This window comes from Oncorhynchus kisutch, unplaced genomic scaffold (genome assembly GCF_002021735.2).
Source record: "Oncorhynchus kisutch isolate 150728-3 unplaced genomic scaffold, Okis_V2 Okis04b-Okis11a_hom, whole genome shotgun sequence".
NCBI lineage: Eukaryota > Metazoa > Chordata > Actinopteri > Salmoniformes > Salmonidae > Oncorhynchus > Oncorhynchus kisutch.
Genome location: NW_022261981.1, coordinates 5,768,571 through 5,786,985, shown reverse-complemented (window position 1 = coordinate 5,786,985; position 18,415 = coordinate 5,768,571). Strand labels below are relative to the sequence as shown.

General features: G+C 47.5%; 1 protein-coding gene across 1 annotated transcript in view; it reads right to left on the bottom strand.

Moving 5' to 3' along the window:
* Positions 1 to 18,415, bottom strand: part of LOC116359730 (testican-2) — a 126,751-nt gene that overhangs the window by 6,114 nt on the left and 102,222 nt on the right. The window contains exon 11 of the mRNA XM_031813106.1: positions 10,155 to 10,292. Coding sequence (XP_031668966.1) covers positions 10,155 to 10,292 — 138 coding nt within the window. The remainder of the gene's footprint in view (positions 1 to 10,154; positions 10,293 to 18,415) is intronic.

Below are 18,415 nucleotides of genomic sequence, written 5' to 3'. Positions count from 1 at the left end.
TAGTCCTATACAGCCCTACGGTCCTATACAGCCCTACGGTCCTATACAGCCCTACGGTCCTATACAGCCCTATGGTCCTATACAGCCCTACGGTTCTATACAGCCCTACGGTCCCATACAGCCCTACGGTCCTATACAGCGCTACGGTTCTATACAGTCCTATGGTTCTATACAGCCCTACGGTTCTATACAGCCCTACGGTTCTATACAGCCCTACGGTTCTATACAGCCCTATACAGCTCTACGGTCCTATACAGCCCTATACAGCCATATGGTTCTATACAGCCCTATGGTTCTCTACAGCCCTACGGTTCTATACAGCCTTATACAGCCCTATGGTTCTCTACAGCCCTACGGTTCTATACAGCTCTACGGTTCTATACAGCCCTATACAGCCCTATGGTTCTATACAGCCCTACGGTTCTATACAGCCCTATGGTTCTATACAGCCCTACGGTTCTATACAGCCCTATACAGCCCTACGGTTCTATACAGCCCTATGGTTCTATACAGCCCTATACAGCCCTATGGTTCTATACAGCCCTACGGTTCTATACAGCCCTATGGTTCTATACAGCCCTACGGTTCTATACAGCCCTATACAGCCCTATGGTTCTATACAGCCCTACGGTTCTATACAGCCCTATACACCTATACAGCCCTATGGTTCCATACAGTCCTATACAGTCCTATACAGCCCTACGGTTCTATACAGCCCTACGGTTCTATACAGCCCTATGGTTCTATACAGCCCTAAGGTTCTATACAGCCCTAAGGTTCTATACAGCCCTACGGTTCTATACAGCCCTATGGTTCTATACAGCCCTACAGTTCTATACAGCCCTATACAGCCCTATGGTTCTATACAGCTCTACGGTTCTATACAGCCCTACGGTTCTATACAGCCCTATACAGCCCTATACAGCCCTATGGTTCCATACAGTCCTATACAGCCCTATACAGCCCTACGGTTCTATACAGTCCTATACAGCCCTATGGTTCTATACAGCCCTACGGTTCTATACAGCCCTATACAGCCCTATGGTTCCATACAGTCCTATACAGCCCTATACAGCCCTACGGTTCCATACAGTCCTATACAGCCCTATACAGCCCTACGGTTCTATACAGTCCTATACAGTCCTATACAGCCCTATACAGCCCTACGGTTCTATACAGCCCTATACAGCCCTACGGTCCTATACAGCCCTATGGTTCTATACAGCTCTACGGTTCTATACAGCCCTACGGTTCTATACAGCCCTATACAGCCCTATGGTTCTATACAGCCCAATGGTTCTATACAGCTCTACGGTTCTATACAGCCCTATACAGCCCTACGGTTCTATACAGCCCTATGCAGCCCTATGGTCCTATACAGCCCTATGGTTCTATACAGCTCTACGGTTCTATACAGCCCTACGGTTCCATACAGCCCTATGGTTCTATACAGCCCTACGGTTCTATACAGCTCTACGGTTCTATACAGCCCTATACAGCCCTATGGTTCTATACAGCCCTACGGTTCTATACAGCCCTATACAGCCCTATGGTTCTATACAGCCCTATGGTCCTATACAGCCCTATACAGCCCTATGGTTCTATACAGCCCTACGGTTCTATAGAGTCATACTGCCCTATACAGTCCTACAGCCCTATAAAGTCCTACAGCCCTATACAGTCCTACAACCCTATACAGTCCTACAGCCCTATACAGTCCTACACAGTCCTATACCCCTATACAGTCCTACAGCCCTATACAGTCCTACAGCCCTATACAGCCCTATAGCCTTATACAGTCCTACAGCCCTATACAGTCCTACAGTCATATACCCCTATACAGCCCTATACCCCTATACAGTCGTATAGCCCTATACAGTCGTATAGCCCTATACAGTTCTATAGCCCTATACCCCTATATAGCCCTATACACATATACAGTCCTATAGCCCTATACAGTCCTACAGCCCTATACAGTCCTATAGCCCTATACAGTCCTGCAGCCCTATACAGCCCTATATACCCCTATACAGCCTTATACAGTCCTATATACCCCATATACAGTCATACAGTCCTATACCCCTATACAGTCCTATAGCCCTATATAGCCCTATACCCCTATACAGTCCTATAGACCTATACCCCTATACAGTCCTATAGCCCTATACCCCTATACAGTCCTACAGCCCTATACCCCTATACAGTCCTACAGCCCTATACAGTCCTAAATACCCCTATACAGTCCTACAGCCCTATACAGCCCTATACCCCTATACAGTCCTATAGCCCTAAACCCCTATACAGCTCTATACCCCTATACAGCCCTATACAGTCCTATATCCCTATATAGCACTATACCCTTATACAGTCCTATATCCCTATATAGCACTATACCCCTATACAGCCCTTATAGCCCTACACAGTCCTATATCCCTATACCCCTATGCAGTCCTATATCCCTATACAGACCTATACCTCTATGCAGTCCGATATCCCTATACAGCCCGTAATACTGATTGTTATTATATAACCACCAAGAAGTTCAGCCCTACAGCCCTACAGCCCTATACCTCTATACAGTCCTACAGCCCTATACCTCTATACAGTCCTATACCTCTATACAGTCCTACAGCCCTATACAGCCCGTAATACTGATTGTTATTATATAACCACCAAGAAGGTCTTCACTGCAGCCCTACAGCCTGTAATACTGAAGCAATTGAACACGAGAGGGCGAGCTAAACAACTGTTTTAGCACAGCTGTGCTGCGGTCATAGTTAGGAGGCGAAGCAAAGTGCTGTAAGTGGAGGGAGCACAGGGCTTAGCATGTCTCTCGAAGAGGCTAAAAACAGATTTTGGCTTGAATAGTCGAGTAAATTGATTAGGATGTACTGATCCCCAATACAGTAGCCATATCTAGGAAAAACAAAAGTTCCAAAGGCTGGGCCTAATATAGTGTATAAGAGGACAGGCTGGGCCTAATATAGTGTATAAGAGGTCAGGCTGGGCCTAATATAGTGTATAAGAGGACAGGCTGGGCCTAATATAGTGTATAAGAGGACAGGCTGGGCCTAATATAGTGTATAAGAGGACAGGCTGGGCCTAATATAGTGTATAAGAGGACAGGCTGGGCCTAATATAGTGTATAAGAGGACAGGCTGGGCCTAATATAGTGTATAAGAGGTCAGGCTGGGCCTAATATAGTGTATAAGAGGTCAGGCTGGGCCTAATATAGTGTATAAGAGGTCAGGCTGGGCCTAATATAGTGTATAAGAGGTCAGGCTGGGCCTAATATAGTGTATAAGAGGACAGGCTGGGCCTAATATAGTGTATAAGAGGTCAGGCTGGGCCTAATATAGTGTATAAGAGGTCAGGCTGGGCCTAATATAGTGTATAAGAGGTCAGGCTGGGCCTAATATAGTGTATAAGAGGTCAGGCTGGGCCTAATATAGTGTATAAGAGGACAGGCTGGGCCTAATATAGTGTATAAGAGGACAGGCTGGGCCTAATATAGTGTATAAGAGGACAGGCTGGGCCTAATATAGTGTATAAGAGGACAGGCTGGGCCTATTATAGTGTATAAGAGGACAGGCTGGGCCTAATATAGTGTATAAGAGGACAGGCTGGGCCTAATATAGTGTATAAGAGGACAGGCTGGGCCTAATATAGTGTATAAGAGGACAGGCTGGGCCTAATATAGTGTATAAGAGGACAGGCTGGGCCTAATATAGTGTATAAGAGGACAGGCTGGGCCTAATATAGTGTATAAGAGGACAGGCTGGGCCTAATATAGTGTATAAGAGGACAGGCTGGGCCTAATATAGTGTATAAGAGGACAGGCTGGGCCTAATATAGTGTATAAGAGGTCAGGCTGGGCCTAATATAGTGTATAAGAGGTCACACAATACGTTTTGTAGTGATTCATATGTTGACGATGTAAAGAATATTTGCTGGTCTGTGGTGTGTAATGAGGAGCAACCACTGCACTTGACACATATATGAAACTACTTATTCCAGTTACTAATAAGCACCAGTTAAGAAAATGATGCTAAAAACTGTTAAATCTCCTTGGATTGATGAGGAATATAAAAATGGTATGGTTGAGAGGGATGAGACAAAAGGTATGGCAATTAAGTCTGGCAGCCCAACCGATTGGCAAAAGTACTGCAAATTTAGAAATCATGTGACTAAACTAAATAAAAATAAACTACACTATGAAACAAAGAGAAATTATATAAAGAATGACAGTAAAAAGCTTTGGATCTCCTTAAATTAACATTTGTGAAAAAAAGGCCAACTCGGCTCCATTATTCCTTTTTTTTTTACCAGGCAAGTCAGTTAAGAACAAATTCTTATTTTCAATGACAGCCTAGGAACAGTGGGTTAACTGCCTGTTCAGGGGCAGAACGACAGATTTGTACCTTGTCAGCTCAGTGATTTGAACTTGCAACCTTTCGGTTACTAGTCCAAAGCTCTAACCACTAGGCTACCCTGAATCAGATGGCTCATTCATCACAAAACCCACTGATATTGCCAACTACTTTAATGATTTTTTCGTTGGTAAGATTAGCAAATTTAGGTATGAGATGCCAGCAACAAACACTGACACTACACATCTAAGTATATCTGACCAAATTATGAAAGACAAGAATTGTACTTGTGAATTCCGTAAAGTCAGTGTGGAAGAGGTGAAAAAATTATTGTTGTCTATCAACAATGACAAGCCACCAGGGTCTGACAATCTGGATGGAAAATGACTGAGGATAATAGCAGACGATATTGCCACTCCTATTTGCCACATCTTCAATGTAAGCCTACTAGAAAGTGTGTGCCCTCAGGCCTGGAGGGAAGCAAAAATCATTCCGCTAACCAAGAAAAGTAAAGCCCAATTTACTATCTCAAATAGCTGACCAATCAGCCTGTTACCAACCCTTAGTAAACTTCTGGGAAAAAATTGTGTTTGACCAGACACAATGCTATTTCACAGTGAACAAATTGACAACAGACTTTCAGCATGCTTATAGGAAAGGACATTCAACAAGCACAACACTTACACAAATGGTTGATGATTGGCTGGGAAAAATGTATGATAAAAATATCGTAGGGGTTGTTTTGTTAGACTTCAGTGCGGCTTTTGACATTAGTCTGCTGCTGCTGGAAAAACGTATGTGTTATGGCTTTACACCCTCTGCTATAATGTGGATAAAGAGTTACTTGTCCAACAGAACACAGAGGGTGTTCTTTAATGGAAGCCTCTCAAATATCATCCAGTTAGAATCAGGAGTTCCCCAGGGTAGCTGTTTAGGCCCTTTACTTTTTTCAATCTTTACTAATGACCTGCTACTGACCTTGAGTAAAGCCAGTGTGTCTATGTATGCGGATGACTCAACACTATTACACGTCAGCTACTACAGCGACTGAAATGACAGCAAAACTTAACAAAGAACTGCAGTTAGGTCCAGAATGTGTGGCAAGGAATAAATTAGTCCTAAATATTTCCAAAACTAAAAGCGTTGTATTTGGGACAAATCATTCACTAAACCCTAAACATCAACTAAATCTCGTAATGAATAATGTGGAAATTGAGCAAGTTGAGGTGACTAAACTTCTTGGAGTAAACCTGGATTGTAAACTGTCATGGTCAAAAAATATTGATATAACAGTAGCTAAAATGGGGAGAAGTCTGTCCATAATAAAGAGCTCCTCTGTCTTCTTAAGATTCTGACATTTCTCGTCCAAATATTTATATATTTCTTAATTCCATTCCTTTACTTTCAATTTGTGTGTATTGTTGTGAAATTGTTAGATATTACTTGTCAGATATTACTGCACTATTGGGAGCTAGGAACACAAGCATTTCGCTGCACCCGCAATAACATCTGCTAAACAGGTGTATGTGATCAATAACATCTGATTTGATGTAACAACACTACCAAGGCAGGTCCTACAGGCCATAGTTTTGTCGCACCTGGACTACTGTTCAGCAGAGAGAGAAAGAGAGACTTTGGAAAATTACTATTGTTTTCAGAACAGGGCAGCACGGCTGGCCCTTAAAAGTACACGGAGAGCTAACATTAATGATATGCATGTAAATCTCTCCTGGTTCAAAGTGGAGGAGAGATTGACTTCATCACTACTTGTTTTTGAAAGAAGTGTTGACAAGCTGAATGTGACGAGCTGTCTGTTTAAAATACAAGCACACAGCTCGGACACCCATGCATACCCCACAAGACATGCCACCAGAGGTCTGTTTAAAATACAAGCACACAGCTCGGATACCCATGCATACCCCACAAGACATGAAACCAGAGGTCTGTTTAAAATACAAGCACACAGCTCAGACACCCATGCATACCCCACAAGACATGCCACCAGAGGTCTCTTCACAGTCCAGAACAGACTATGGGAGGCGCACAGTACTACATTGAGCCATGACTACATGGAACTCTATTCCACATCAGGTAACTGATGCAAGCAGTCGAATCAGATTTTTAAAAAGCAGGTAAAAATACACCTTATGGAACAGCGGGGACTGTGAAGAGACACACACAAAGATACAGACACACACACACACACACGCGCTAGCACATTCACTCTACACACACATACATTGTAATATAGTTGTATGGTTGGTATTATACATGTTGTATTGTAGATATGTAGTGGTGTGAACATGTTTTATGATGTACTGTTTTATATGGAAGTGCTTTAATGTGTTTGGCCCCCAGGAAGAGTAGCTGTTGCCTTGGCAACAGCCAATGGGGATCCTTAATAAATACAACATGGGAGGGAAAGCATTTCCCTACACTACACTCTCAATAACATTTGCTAACCATGTGCATGTGCACCAATAAAATGTGATTTGATTTGAAAGTGAGAGGAGGTTGAAAAGACTGAGGGAGGTTTGAATCTATTGAAGCTAGCAATAACAATGGAGAGGGTATGACAAGGAAGACTGAGGGAGGTTTGAATCTATTGAAGCTAGCAATAACAATGGAGAGGGTATGACAAGGAAGACTGAGGGAGGTTTGAATCTATTGAAGCTAGCAATAACAATGGAGAGGGTATGACAAGGAAGACTGAGGGAGGTTTGAATCTATTGAAGCTAGCAATAACAATGGAGAGAGGTATGATGAGGAAGACTGAGGACAAGTTCAAACAGAGTGAGGCGGACGCCAGTTCCACTCCTGGAGGTGAAGGGGTAGATGGTGTTGTGAGGATCTCAGAGCCAGAGACTTGCATTGATGGACATGGTTATTGATAAAGACAGGTTTGGTCCAGTGGGAGTGAGGGTGGAACCAGGCCTTTTGGCTGATTCACGGGTGGTTTCAGGTTGGGTGGAAAAGATGGTGGGTGCTATTGAGTCGGTGAAGGTAACCCGAAGTGGACTGGTGATGTTTGTTTGTGTTTATTCAGATCAGAGGGAGCAGGGCTCTCTGTGCGACGCATCTTGGGGAAAGACCTATATCTTGCTTTACACTTAGTTACAGGGCACCGTTAAAGGGAGGGGGTTCTGGGGTAGCGTTAGGTTTGGAGGTGGAACAATTGAAGTTGAAGATTCCTGGTGTTGGTGACGCTCGTCGTTTGGTGCGGTGAGCATGGTGAAACAGAGGAGTCACCGTCAGTCCTTTTGAGTTTTGAACACTGGAGGTTGGTGGTACCTTAATTGGGGAGGACGGGCTCGTGGTAATGGCTGGAGTGGAATAGTATCAAATACATCAAACACATGTGTTTCCATGGTTTCCATGTGTTTGATGTCATTCCATTTGCTCTGTTCCAGACATTATGAGCCATCCTCCCCTCAGAAGCCTCCACTTGGTTTTGAGTCAGAGTCTCTACCCAACAAAGCCATGTTAGGATATATCAGGTCTCCTGTTAGAGCTTCTGTTCCGAATCCACTGCAGTGTTTCAGGTGCCACGTTTATGGCCATTTCACAGCGGTGTGAAGGACGGAGATTCCAAGATGTGGGAAGTGTGCAGGAGGGCAATGGGAAAGAGGATTGTGTCGTTTCGGTGGATAAAGTGGTGTGTGTTAACTGTAGGGGTGTCTATGATGCTGGGGATCGGAAGTGTCTGCTGTGAGAGAGGCAGATTGAGGTGGCTTTGAGTCAGAGTAGTGCGGACAGTGTCGTACGCGGAGGCAGTGAAGAAAGTAGAGGAGGAGGGGTCAAGGGTGAGGCATCCTGAGAGGATTCCAGTGAATAGTAGATCTGTGCCAGAACAGAAGGATCGGCCAACGAGTGATCTATGCTTCAGTACGGTTGGCTTCTTAGTGTTCATAGCAATGGTTATCAACTGTACAGTGGAAATGGAACGTAAATCACAGAGAATAGATGTTGTGGTGGCAGCTGCAGAGATGTATTTGGATATATGAGATTTGACTTCGGAAGAGATACAGGGTGTGTTGTCCCGTTCCCCAGGCCGCTGGCATGGTGCAGGAGCAGATAGGATCAAAGTAGTGGAATGTGGTAGTGGGTTTTTAATGAGTGTAGGGTTAAGTTGGTAAGGTAATTAAAATATATGTATATCTTTATTTATTTATAATATTTCCCGGTTCCTCTTTTCCCATTTTGCGTCACAAAGTGTAATGGATCTATACTGTAGTTCCGCTGGGGGAGGTAAAGCCACATATTGGATACCAACCGCTGTTAAACCTCACAGAAGAAGAAGAGTTTTTTTGCACAACCTCGAGTGTACAATTAAACAATAAGGCCCGAGGAGGTGTGGTATATGGCCAATATACCACGGCTAAGGGGTGTTCTTACGCACGACGCAAAGAGGAGTGCCTGGACACAGCTCTTAGCCGTGGTATATTGGCCATATACCACACCTCCTCGGGCCTTATTGCTATTATAAACTGGTTACCAACATAATTAGAGCAGTAAAAATAAATGTTTTGTCATACCCGTGGTTTACGGTCTGATATAAAACGGCTTTCAGCCAATCAGGATTCAAGGCTCGAACCACCCAGTTTATAATTGCCTTTCTACAACGGGTCACCAATTAAATAAAAAACGTTATTTTGATAAATGTATTCATAGGTATTCTATTTCATCCCTCAACAAAAATATAGGCCCAGTCCCAACACATCTATGGTTGCTAGCCAAGCCGGCAGGCCGTTCATTCTGGATAGGTAGACGGAGACGCGACCCAGTCGTTAAGTCTTTCTGTTCTGTATCTATGGACGCGACCCAGTTGTTAAGTCTGTTTGTTCTGTATCTACGGACGCGACCCAGTCGTTAAGTCTGTTTGTTCTGTATCTACGGACGCGACCCAGTCGTTAAGTCTTTTTGTTCTGTATCTATGGACGCGATCCAGTCGTTAAGTCTTTTTGTTCTGTATCTACGGACGCGACCCAGTCGTTAAGTCTTTGTGTTCTGTATCTACGGACGCGACCCAGTCTTTAAGTCTGTTTGTTCTGTATCTACAGACGCGACCCAGTTGTTAAGTCTGTTTGTTCTGTATCTACGGACGCGACCCAGTCGTTAAGTCTGTTTGTTCTGTATCTATGGATGCGACCCAGTCGTTAAGTCTGTTTGTTCTGTATCTACGGACGCGACCCAGTCGTGTTCTAAATGTTCCATTGCCTTACTGGCTGTCAACGTTCTTATCCCTGGCTTGCTAGCTAGCCAACTACGGCTAACTTCCAGTCACGTTAAACAGTGAAGCCAAAATAACATGTTGTTTAACCTGTTTTTATATTGACACTTCTTTGCAAATATCCATAAAAATGATGCTGATTCATGATTTCGACTGTCCGAGAAAAGATGTCCGTCTCATCCTGACACGTTAATTCATTCTCAATAGGATAGTGGAGATCGAATGTCAATATCAAAACAATGTTGCAAATGTCCAGAGACAGACAGAAACGTTTGTACAAACCCCCCCCCCCCCCCCCCCCCTCCCTGTTGTTGCAAACCAAATGTTAGGCTAGCAGCATGGGGATATAATGTCTAGATGCTTTTTATAGTAGACATCAAGTTAATTAAATGGTTGATGGGACACTGGATGCGCAGGCATTTCTCATAGGCTGGCCCATACTAAACAGTTTTTTTTTTGCGTGGCTTAGAACGCGTCTCAACCAATCACAATGCCTGCTTTTTGTTATTGTATAACCACCAAGAAGCTCTTCCCTACAGTCCTACAGCTCTTACCACAGTCAGGGTTGCCATGGATTCTAGAGCCCATAATTTCTCCTCCGTGCTGGTCAACACACCAACACTCTCCCATGCTCTGGTCACACTGCAGCTGCCTGTAGTAGCCGTCCTCATCGCAGCTGGGGATGTACATGCCTGCAAAAACACACACACACACTGTGTTGTTAAATATGTATGCACTGTGCAGCGGAGCTCTCTGCGCTGACTCACACCGGTGGAAGAGATAAGTGGTGCATAAATGAAAAAACATCAGCACAGCTTGTAGACCTGTGAGGAGACTCAGTCCGGAAAGGAAGGAGAGGTAACAGAGGAGGAGCTGTCTGAGGAGGAGCTGTCTGAATGCCACAGAGAGAAAGAGAGACAAGGTGAGAGAGAGGGTAGAAGAGAGGGAGAAAGACAGAGAGGGGGATAGAAAGAGAGATGAGAAAGAGAGAGGGAAAAATAGAGGGAGACAGAGAAATAGAGAGGGGAAGAGAGAGAGAGAGAAAAAACAGGGAGGCGAGAGAGAGAAAAAACAGGGAGGCGAGAGAGAGACAGAGAGAGAGAGACAGAGAGAGAGGGACAGAGAGAGGGACAGAGAGAGAGAGACAGAGAGAGACACACAGAGAGAGAGAGACAGAGAGAGAGAGACAGAGAGAGAGGGACAGAGAGAGGGACAGAGAGAGGGACAGAGAGAGGGACAGAAAAAACAGGGAGAGAGAGACAGAGAGTGAGACAGAGAGAGAGAGACAGAGAGAGTAGTAGTATCAGTAATATTTATTAGGATCCCCAGTGAGCTGCTGCTGAGGCAGGGGCTGCTCTTCCTGGGGTCCAAACAGGAAACAACACATAAAACACACCAAGATAAAGCAAAGCAGTTCGACACATACAACGACACAGAGTTACACATGGAGTTAAACAAACATACAGTCAATAATACAGTAGAAAGATAAGTCTATATACAATGTGAGCAAATGAGGTAAGATAAGGGAGGTAAAGGCAAAACAATAAAATAAATAGTGTGATAGTGTCATTTTAATCTATATATTTACTCAGGCATGTCTCTCTCTGCCATGATAGTGTCAGCTTAGAAAATTCCAGAAAATTATGTCATGGCTTTAGAAGCTTCTGATAGGCTAATTGACATAATTTGCATCAATTGGAGGTGTAGCTGTGGATGTATTTCAAGGCCTACCTTCAAACTCAGTGCCTCTTTGCTTGACATCATGGGAAAATCTAAAGAAATCAGTCAAGAACTTAGAATAATTTTTGTAGACCTCCCCAAGTCTGGCTCATCCTTGGGAGCAATTTCCAAATGCCTGAAGGTACCACGTTCATCTGTACAAACAATAGTACGCAAGTATAAACACCATGGGACCACGCAGCCGTCATACCGCTCAGGAAGGAGACGCCTTCTGTCTCCTAGAGATGAGCGTACTTTGGTGTGAAAAGTGCAAATCAATCCCAGAACAACAGCAAAGGACATTGTGAAGATGCTGAAGGAAACAGGTACTAAAGTATATATATTCACAGTAAAACAAGTCCTATATCAACATAACCTGAAAGGCCGCTCAGCGAGGAAGAAGCCACTGCTCCAAAACCGCCATAAAAATGCCAGACTACGGTTTGCAAATGCACATGGGGAGAAAGATCGTACTTTTTGGAGAAATGTCCGCTGGTCTGATGAAACAAAAATAGAACTGTTTGGCCATAATGACCATCGTTATGTTTGGAGGAAAAGGGAGAGGCTTGCAAGCCGAAGAACACCATCCCAACCGTGAAGCGCCCGGGTGGCAGCATCTTGTTGTGGGAGTGCTTTGCTGCAGGAGGGCCTGGTGCACTTCTCAAAATAGATGGCATCATGACAAAGTTATATTATGTGGATATATTGAAGCAACATCTCAAGACATCAGTCAGGAAGTTAAAGCTTGGGTCGCAAATGAGTCTTCCAAATGGACAATGACCCCAAGCATACTTCCAAAGTTGTGGCAAAAAGGACAACAAAGTCAAGGTATTGGAGTGGCCATCACAAAGCCCTGATCTCAATCCTATAGAACATTTGTGGGCAGAACTGAAAAAGCATGTGCGAGCAAGGAGGCCCACAAACGTGACTCAGTTACACCAGCTCTGTCAGGAGGAATGGGCCAAAATTCACCCAACTTATTGTGGGAAGCTTCTGGAAGGCTACCCGAAACATTTGACCTAAGCTAAACAATTTAAAGGCAATGCTACCAAATACTTATTAGGTGTATGTAAACTTCTGACTCACTGGGAATGTGATGAAAGAAATAAAAGCTGAAATAAATCATTATCTTGTCACGCCCTGACCATAGAGAGCCTTTTTATTCTCTATTTTGGGTGTGACTAGGGTGGGTGATCTAGTGTGTTAATTTCTACGTTGGCCTGGTATGGTTTCCAATCAGAGGCAGCTGTTTAGCGTTGTCTCTGATTGGGGATCATATTTAGGCAGCCATTTCCCTACTGTGTTTTGTGGGATCTCGTTCCTGTGTAGTTGCCTGTGAGCACTGCATGAGCGTCACGTGTCGCGTTATTGTTTTTTGTGCGTTTCACTTATCAATAAAATATGTCGAACCGATATCTGAATGTTCCTACGACGATCGTGACATATCCCTACTATGATTCTGACATTTCATATTCTTAAAATAAAGTGGTGATCCTAACTGACCTAAAACAGGATTTTTTTTACTAGGAATAAATGTCAGGAATTGAGTTTAAATGTATTTGGCTAAGGTGTATGTAATCTTCCGACTTCAACTTTATGTCTATGTCTTGATAGTGTCATGTTAAAATGGTTGACAGTCCTGTGATCAGTTCCCCCTGTTTCAGCCTCCTCCCTTCAGACCAACTGTCAAACACAACTGCCATTTTACATAAACACTGTAGCGAGGGGGCGGAGTTACAAATGCCCCCCAAAATAAAGAGACGAGACAAGGAATAAGACATTTCAAGTCCCAATGGGGAACTAACTTTAAACTTGTCTTCAAATATTTAAAGCCTGTTTTTGGTTTGGTTCCTCCTTATCCTCAGTTGGTACCCATACTGCACCATACTTTAACATACTATAACCATACCCCACATACTGCACCATACTGGAACATACTGCACCATACCCCACCACACTGCACCATACCGCAACATACTGCACCATACCCCAACATACTGCACCATACCCCACCATACTGCACCATACCCCACCATACTGCACCATACCCCAACATACTGCACCATACCCCACCATACTGCACCATGCCCTAACATACTGCACCATACTGCACCACACCCCATCATACTGCACCATACTGTAACATACTGCACCATACTGTAACATACTGCACCATACCCCAACATACTGCACCGTACCCCACCATACTGCACCATACTGTAACATACTGCACAATACCCTAACATACTGCACCATACCCCAACATACTGCACCATACTGTAACATACTGCATCATGCTGTACCATACTACACCATACCCCATCATACTGCACCATACCCCAACATACTGCACCGTACCCCACCATACTGCACCATACTGTAACATACTGCACAATACCCTAACATACTGCACCATACCCCAACATACTGCACCATACTGTAACATACTGCATCATGCTGTACCATACTACACCATACCCCATCATACTGCACCATACCCCAACATACTGCACCATACCCCATCATACTGCACCATACCCCACCATACTGCACCATACCCCACCATACTGCACCATACCCCAACATAATGCACCATATTGTACCATACCCAACATACTGTATCATACTGCACCATATCCCAACATACTGCACCACTCAGCTGTAGGAGCATTAGGTATCCTTGAGCAGAGGAGTAAAATCACAATCAGAGGAGAGGAGGAGTGAGAGGAGGGAGGGAGGGAGGGAGTGAGGGAGAGGAGGGAGGGAGAGGAGGGAGGGAGAGGAGGAGGAAGGGAGGGAAAGGAGGGAGTGAGAGGAGGAGTGAGAGGAGGGAGGGAGAGGAGGAGTGAGAGGAGGGGTGAGAGGAGGGAGGGAGGGAGAGGAGGGAGGAAGGAGTGAGAGGAGGGAGGGAGAGGAGCGATGGAGAGGAGGAGGGAGTGAGCGAGAGGAGTGAGGGAGGGAGGGAGGGAGGGAAGGAGAGGAGGGTGTGAGAGGAGGGAGGGGAGGGAGTGAGAGGAGGAGAGAGGAAGGAAGGAGTGAGAGGAGGGAGGGAGAAGATGGAGAGGAGGAGTGAGAGGAGGGAGGGAGAGGAGGTGAGAGGAGAGAGTGAGAGGAGGAGAGAGGAAGGAGTGAGAGGAGGGAGGGAGAGGAGCGAGGGAGAGGAGGAGGGAGGGAGTGAAAGGAGGGAGAGGAGGGAAGCAGAGGAGGGTGTAAGAGGAGGGAGGGAGGGAGGGAGGGAGGGAGGGAGGGAGGGAGGGAGGGAGGGAGGGAGGGAGGGAGGGAGGGAGGGAGGGAGGGAGGGAGGGAGGGAGGAAATTAATAAGGCAGTAGCTGTGTTTCTGAAAGAGGAGCACCTTGTCAAGCGGATGGTGTTACTCTAAATGATGTTTTTTTGCTAATCACGCAGCTTCTCCCCGGATACCAGGGTTACTTTATCCAACGTGCCAACGTTCATTCCCCATGGCAACCTGGTGCGAGAGCTCTCTTTTTGTCTTTCCTGTAACGTGAGAGCTCTCATGTTACGGGAAAGCCGAAAAGACCGTTATTACTTGGATGTTAAAACCCACGACTGAAACATGTTACTGATTGTAAAAGGTATCTGGCATCAAGTGAGGTATGAGGTGAAAGTCTACATGGTTAATGTGACTACAGGGGAGGTATGAGGTGAAAGTCTACATGGTTAATGTGACTACAGGGGAGGTATGAGGTGAAAGTCTACATGGTTAATGTGACTACAGGTGAGGTATGAGGTGAAAGTCTACATGGTTTATGTGACTACAGGTGAGGTATGAGGTGAAAGTCTACATGGTTTATGTGACTACAGGTGAGGTATGAGGTGAAAGTCTACATGGTTTATGTGACTACAGGTGAGGTATGAGGTGAAAGTCTACATGGTTTATGTGACTACAGGGGAGGTATGAGGTGAACGTCTACATGGTTAATGTGACTACAGGGGAGGTATGAGGAGAAAGTCTACATGGTTAATGTGACTACAGGGGAGGTATGAGGAGAAAGTCTACATGGTTAATGTGACTACAGGGGAGGTATGAGGTGAAAGTCTACATGGTTAATGTGACTACAGGGGAGGTATGAGGTGAAAGTCTACATGGTTAATGTGACTACAGGGGAGGTATGAGGTGAAAGTCTACATGGTTAATGTGACTACAGGGGAGGTATGAGGTGAAAGTCTACATGGTTTATGTGACTACAGGGGAGGTATGAGGTGAAAGTCTGAAGTGTTTTGATTGGAGATAAGCGGCAGGGCACAGGGAGCGGGATGAGCAGGGCACTGGGAGAGGGGAGAGCAGGGCACTGGGAGAGGGGAGAGCAGGGCACAGGGAGAGGGGAGAGCAGGGCACAGGGAGAGGGGAGAGCAGGGCACAGGGAGAGGGGAGAGCAGGGCACAGGGAGAGGGGAGAGCAGGGCACAGGGAGAGGGGAGAGCAGGGAGAGGGGAGAGGGGAGAGCAGGGCACAGGGAGAGGGGAGAGCAGGGCACAGGGAGAGGGGAGAGCAGGGAGAGGGGAGAGGGGAGAGCAGGGCACAGGGAGAGGGGAGAGCAGGGAGAGGGGAGAGCAGGGCACAGGGAGAGGGGAGAGCAGGGCACAGGGAGAGGGGAGAGCAGGGCACAGGGAGAGGGGAGAGCAGGGCACAGGGAGAGGGGAGAGCAGGGCACAGGGAGAGGGGAGAGCAGGGAGAGGGGAGAGGGGAGAGCAGGGCACAGGGAGAGGGGAGAGCAGGGCACAGGGAGAGGGGAGAGCAGGGCACAGGGAGAGGGGAGAGCAGGGCACAGGGAGCAGGATGAGCAGGGAACAGGGAGAGGGGAGAGCAGGGCACAGGGAGAGGGGAGAGCAGGGCACAGGGAGAGGGGAGAGCAGGGCACAGGGAAAGGGGAGAGCAGGGCACAGGGAGAGGGGAGAGCAGGGCACAGGGAGAGCAGGGCCCAGGGAGATGGGAGAGCAGGGCACAGGGAGAGGGGAGAGCAGGGCGAGGGGAGAGCAGGGAGAGGGGAGAGCAGGGAGAGGGGAGAGCAGGGCACAGGGAGAGGGAGAGGGGAGAGCAGGGCACAGGGAGAGGGGAGAGCAGGGCACAGGGAGAGCAGGGCCCAGGGAGAGCAGGGCACAGGGAGAGGGGAGAGCAGGGCACAGGGAGAGCAGGGCCCAGGGAGAGCAGGGCCCAGGGAGAGGGGAGAGCAGGGCCCAGGGAGAGGGAAGAGCAGGGCCCAGGGAGAGGGGAGAGCAGGGCACAGGGAGAGCAGGGCCCAGGGAGAGGGGAGAGCAGGGCCCAGGGAGAGGGGAGAGCAGGGCCCAGGGAGAGCAGGGCACTGATGGAACCTCTGTCACGTCTGGCTCCAGATCTGAGAACGGACCTGGGGGGGTTCAGGGCAGCCCGGACTGAGTCCAGACTCCACCCCAAACATGGGAATTGCAAGATTCCGTCGCCAATACTGTTGATGTTAATGTTGATGATGTTGATGAAGCCAGGTTGCCGTGGCGGGTTGCCGTGGCGGGTTGCCGTGGCGGGGAGCTCAGGACTCCGAGGCTTATACGCCTGTCTCACAGACAATGAAGAATGATGTGCCCAGTGTAATTACAGACACGCAGGGTGATGTGCCCAGTGTAATTACAGACACGCAGGGTGATGTGCCCAGTGTAATTACACTCACTTCTGTCATCATGATGTGCTTTGAGAGGCTAGTTAAGGATCATATCACCTCTGCAGCAGGAGGTGGAGGGGGTCCGTACTGCAGCAGGAGGTGGAGGGGGTCCGTACTGCAGCAGGAGGTGGAGGGGGTCCGTACTGCAGCAGGAGGTGGAGGGGGTCCGTACTGCAGCAGGAGGTGGAGGGGGTCTGTGCTACAGCAGGAGGTGGAAGGGGGTCCGTACTGCAGCAGGTGGAGGGGGTCCGTACTACAACAGGAGGTAGAGGGGGTCCGTACTACAGCAGGAGGTGGAGGGAGTCCGTACTACAGTAGGAGGTGGTCTGTGCTGCAGCAGGAGGTGGAGGGGGTCCGTGCTACAGCAGGAGGTGGAGGGGGTCCGTACTACAGCAGGAGGTGGAGGGGGTCCGTGCTACAGCAGGAGGTGGAGGGGGTCCGTACTACAACAGGAGGTGGAGGGGGTCCGTACTACAGCAGGAGGTGGAGGGGGTCCGTACTACAGCAGGAGGTGGAGGGGGTCCGTGCAACAGCAGGAGGTGGAGGGGGTCCGTGCTACACTACCGGGCTCATTCAGAGAGCTGCCGAGGAGGAGGCAGAGACTGGACCGTCTAATGACACTGACCTGCCTCCTTTCACCATTGCTGCCACTGCAGAGGAACACAAGGAGGGTGAGGAAATGATCCTATCATTCAAGACTTCAGAGCTGGGGGCCTTTTCCACAGCCAGCTAAAAGGCTCTGTACACAGTGTCTGTGAAGATGGCTCAGGAAGACCATCTGCATGGGCTGATGGCAACGAACCGTCTGGTAGGGGAGGTTGTATAAGACTCTCATAGAGAAGGGTATTGCTGATCTACAGTGGAGGATTATTCTCAGGGCTATCGCTACCAACAGATACGTGTCACACCTTGATCCATCAGTGGGGAGGGGGTGTCTGTTCTGTGGGGAGGGGGTGTCTGTTCTGTGGGGAGGGGGTGTCTGTTCTGTGGGGAGGGGGTGTCTGTTCTGTGAGGAGGGGGTGTCTGTTCTGTGAGGAGGGGGTGTCTGTTCTGTGAGGAGGTGGTGTCTGTTCTGTGAGGAGGGGGTGTCTGTTCTGTGAAGAGGGGGTGTCTGTTCGGTGAGGACGGGGTGTCTGTTCTGTGGGGAGGGGGGTGTCTGTTCTGTGAGGAGGGGGTGTCTGTTCTGTGAGGAGGGGGTGTCTGTTCTGTGTAGAGGGGGTGTCTGTTCTGTGGGGAGGGGGTGTCTGTTCTGTGAGGAGGGGGTGTCTGTTCTGTGGGGAGGGGGTGTCTGTTCTGTGAGGAGGGGGTGTCTGTTCTGTGAGGAGGGGGTGTCTGTTCTGTGAGGAGGGGGTGTCTGTTCTGTGTGGAGGGGGTGTCTGTTCTGTGGGGAGGGGGTGTCTGTTCTGTGAGGAGGGGGTGTCTGTTCTGTGAGGAGGGGGTGT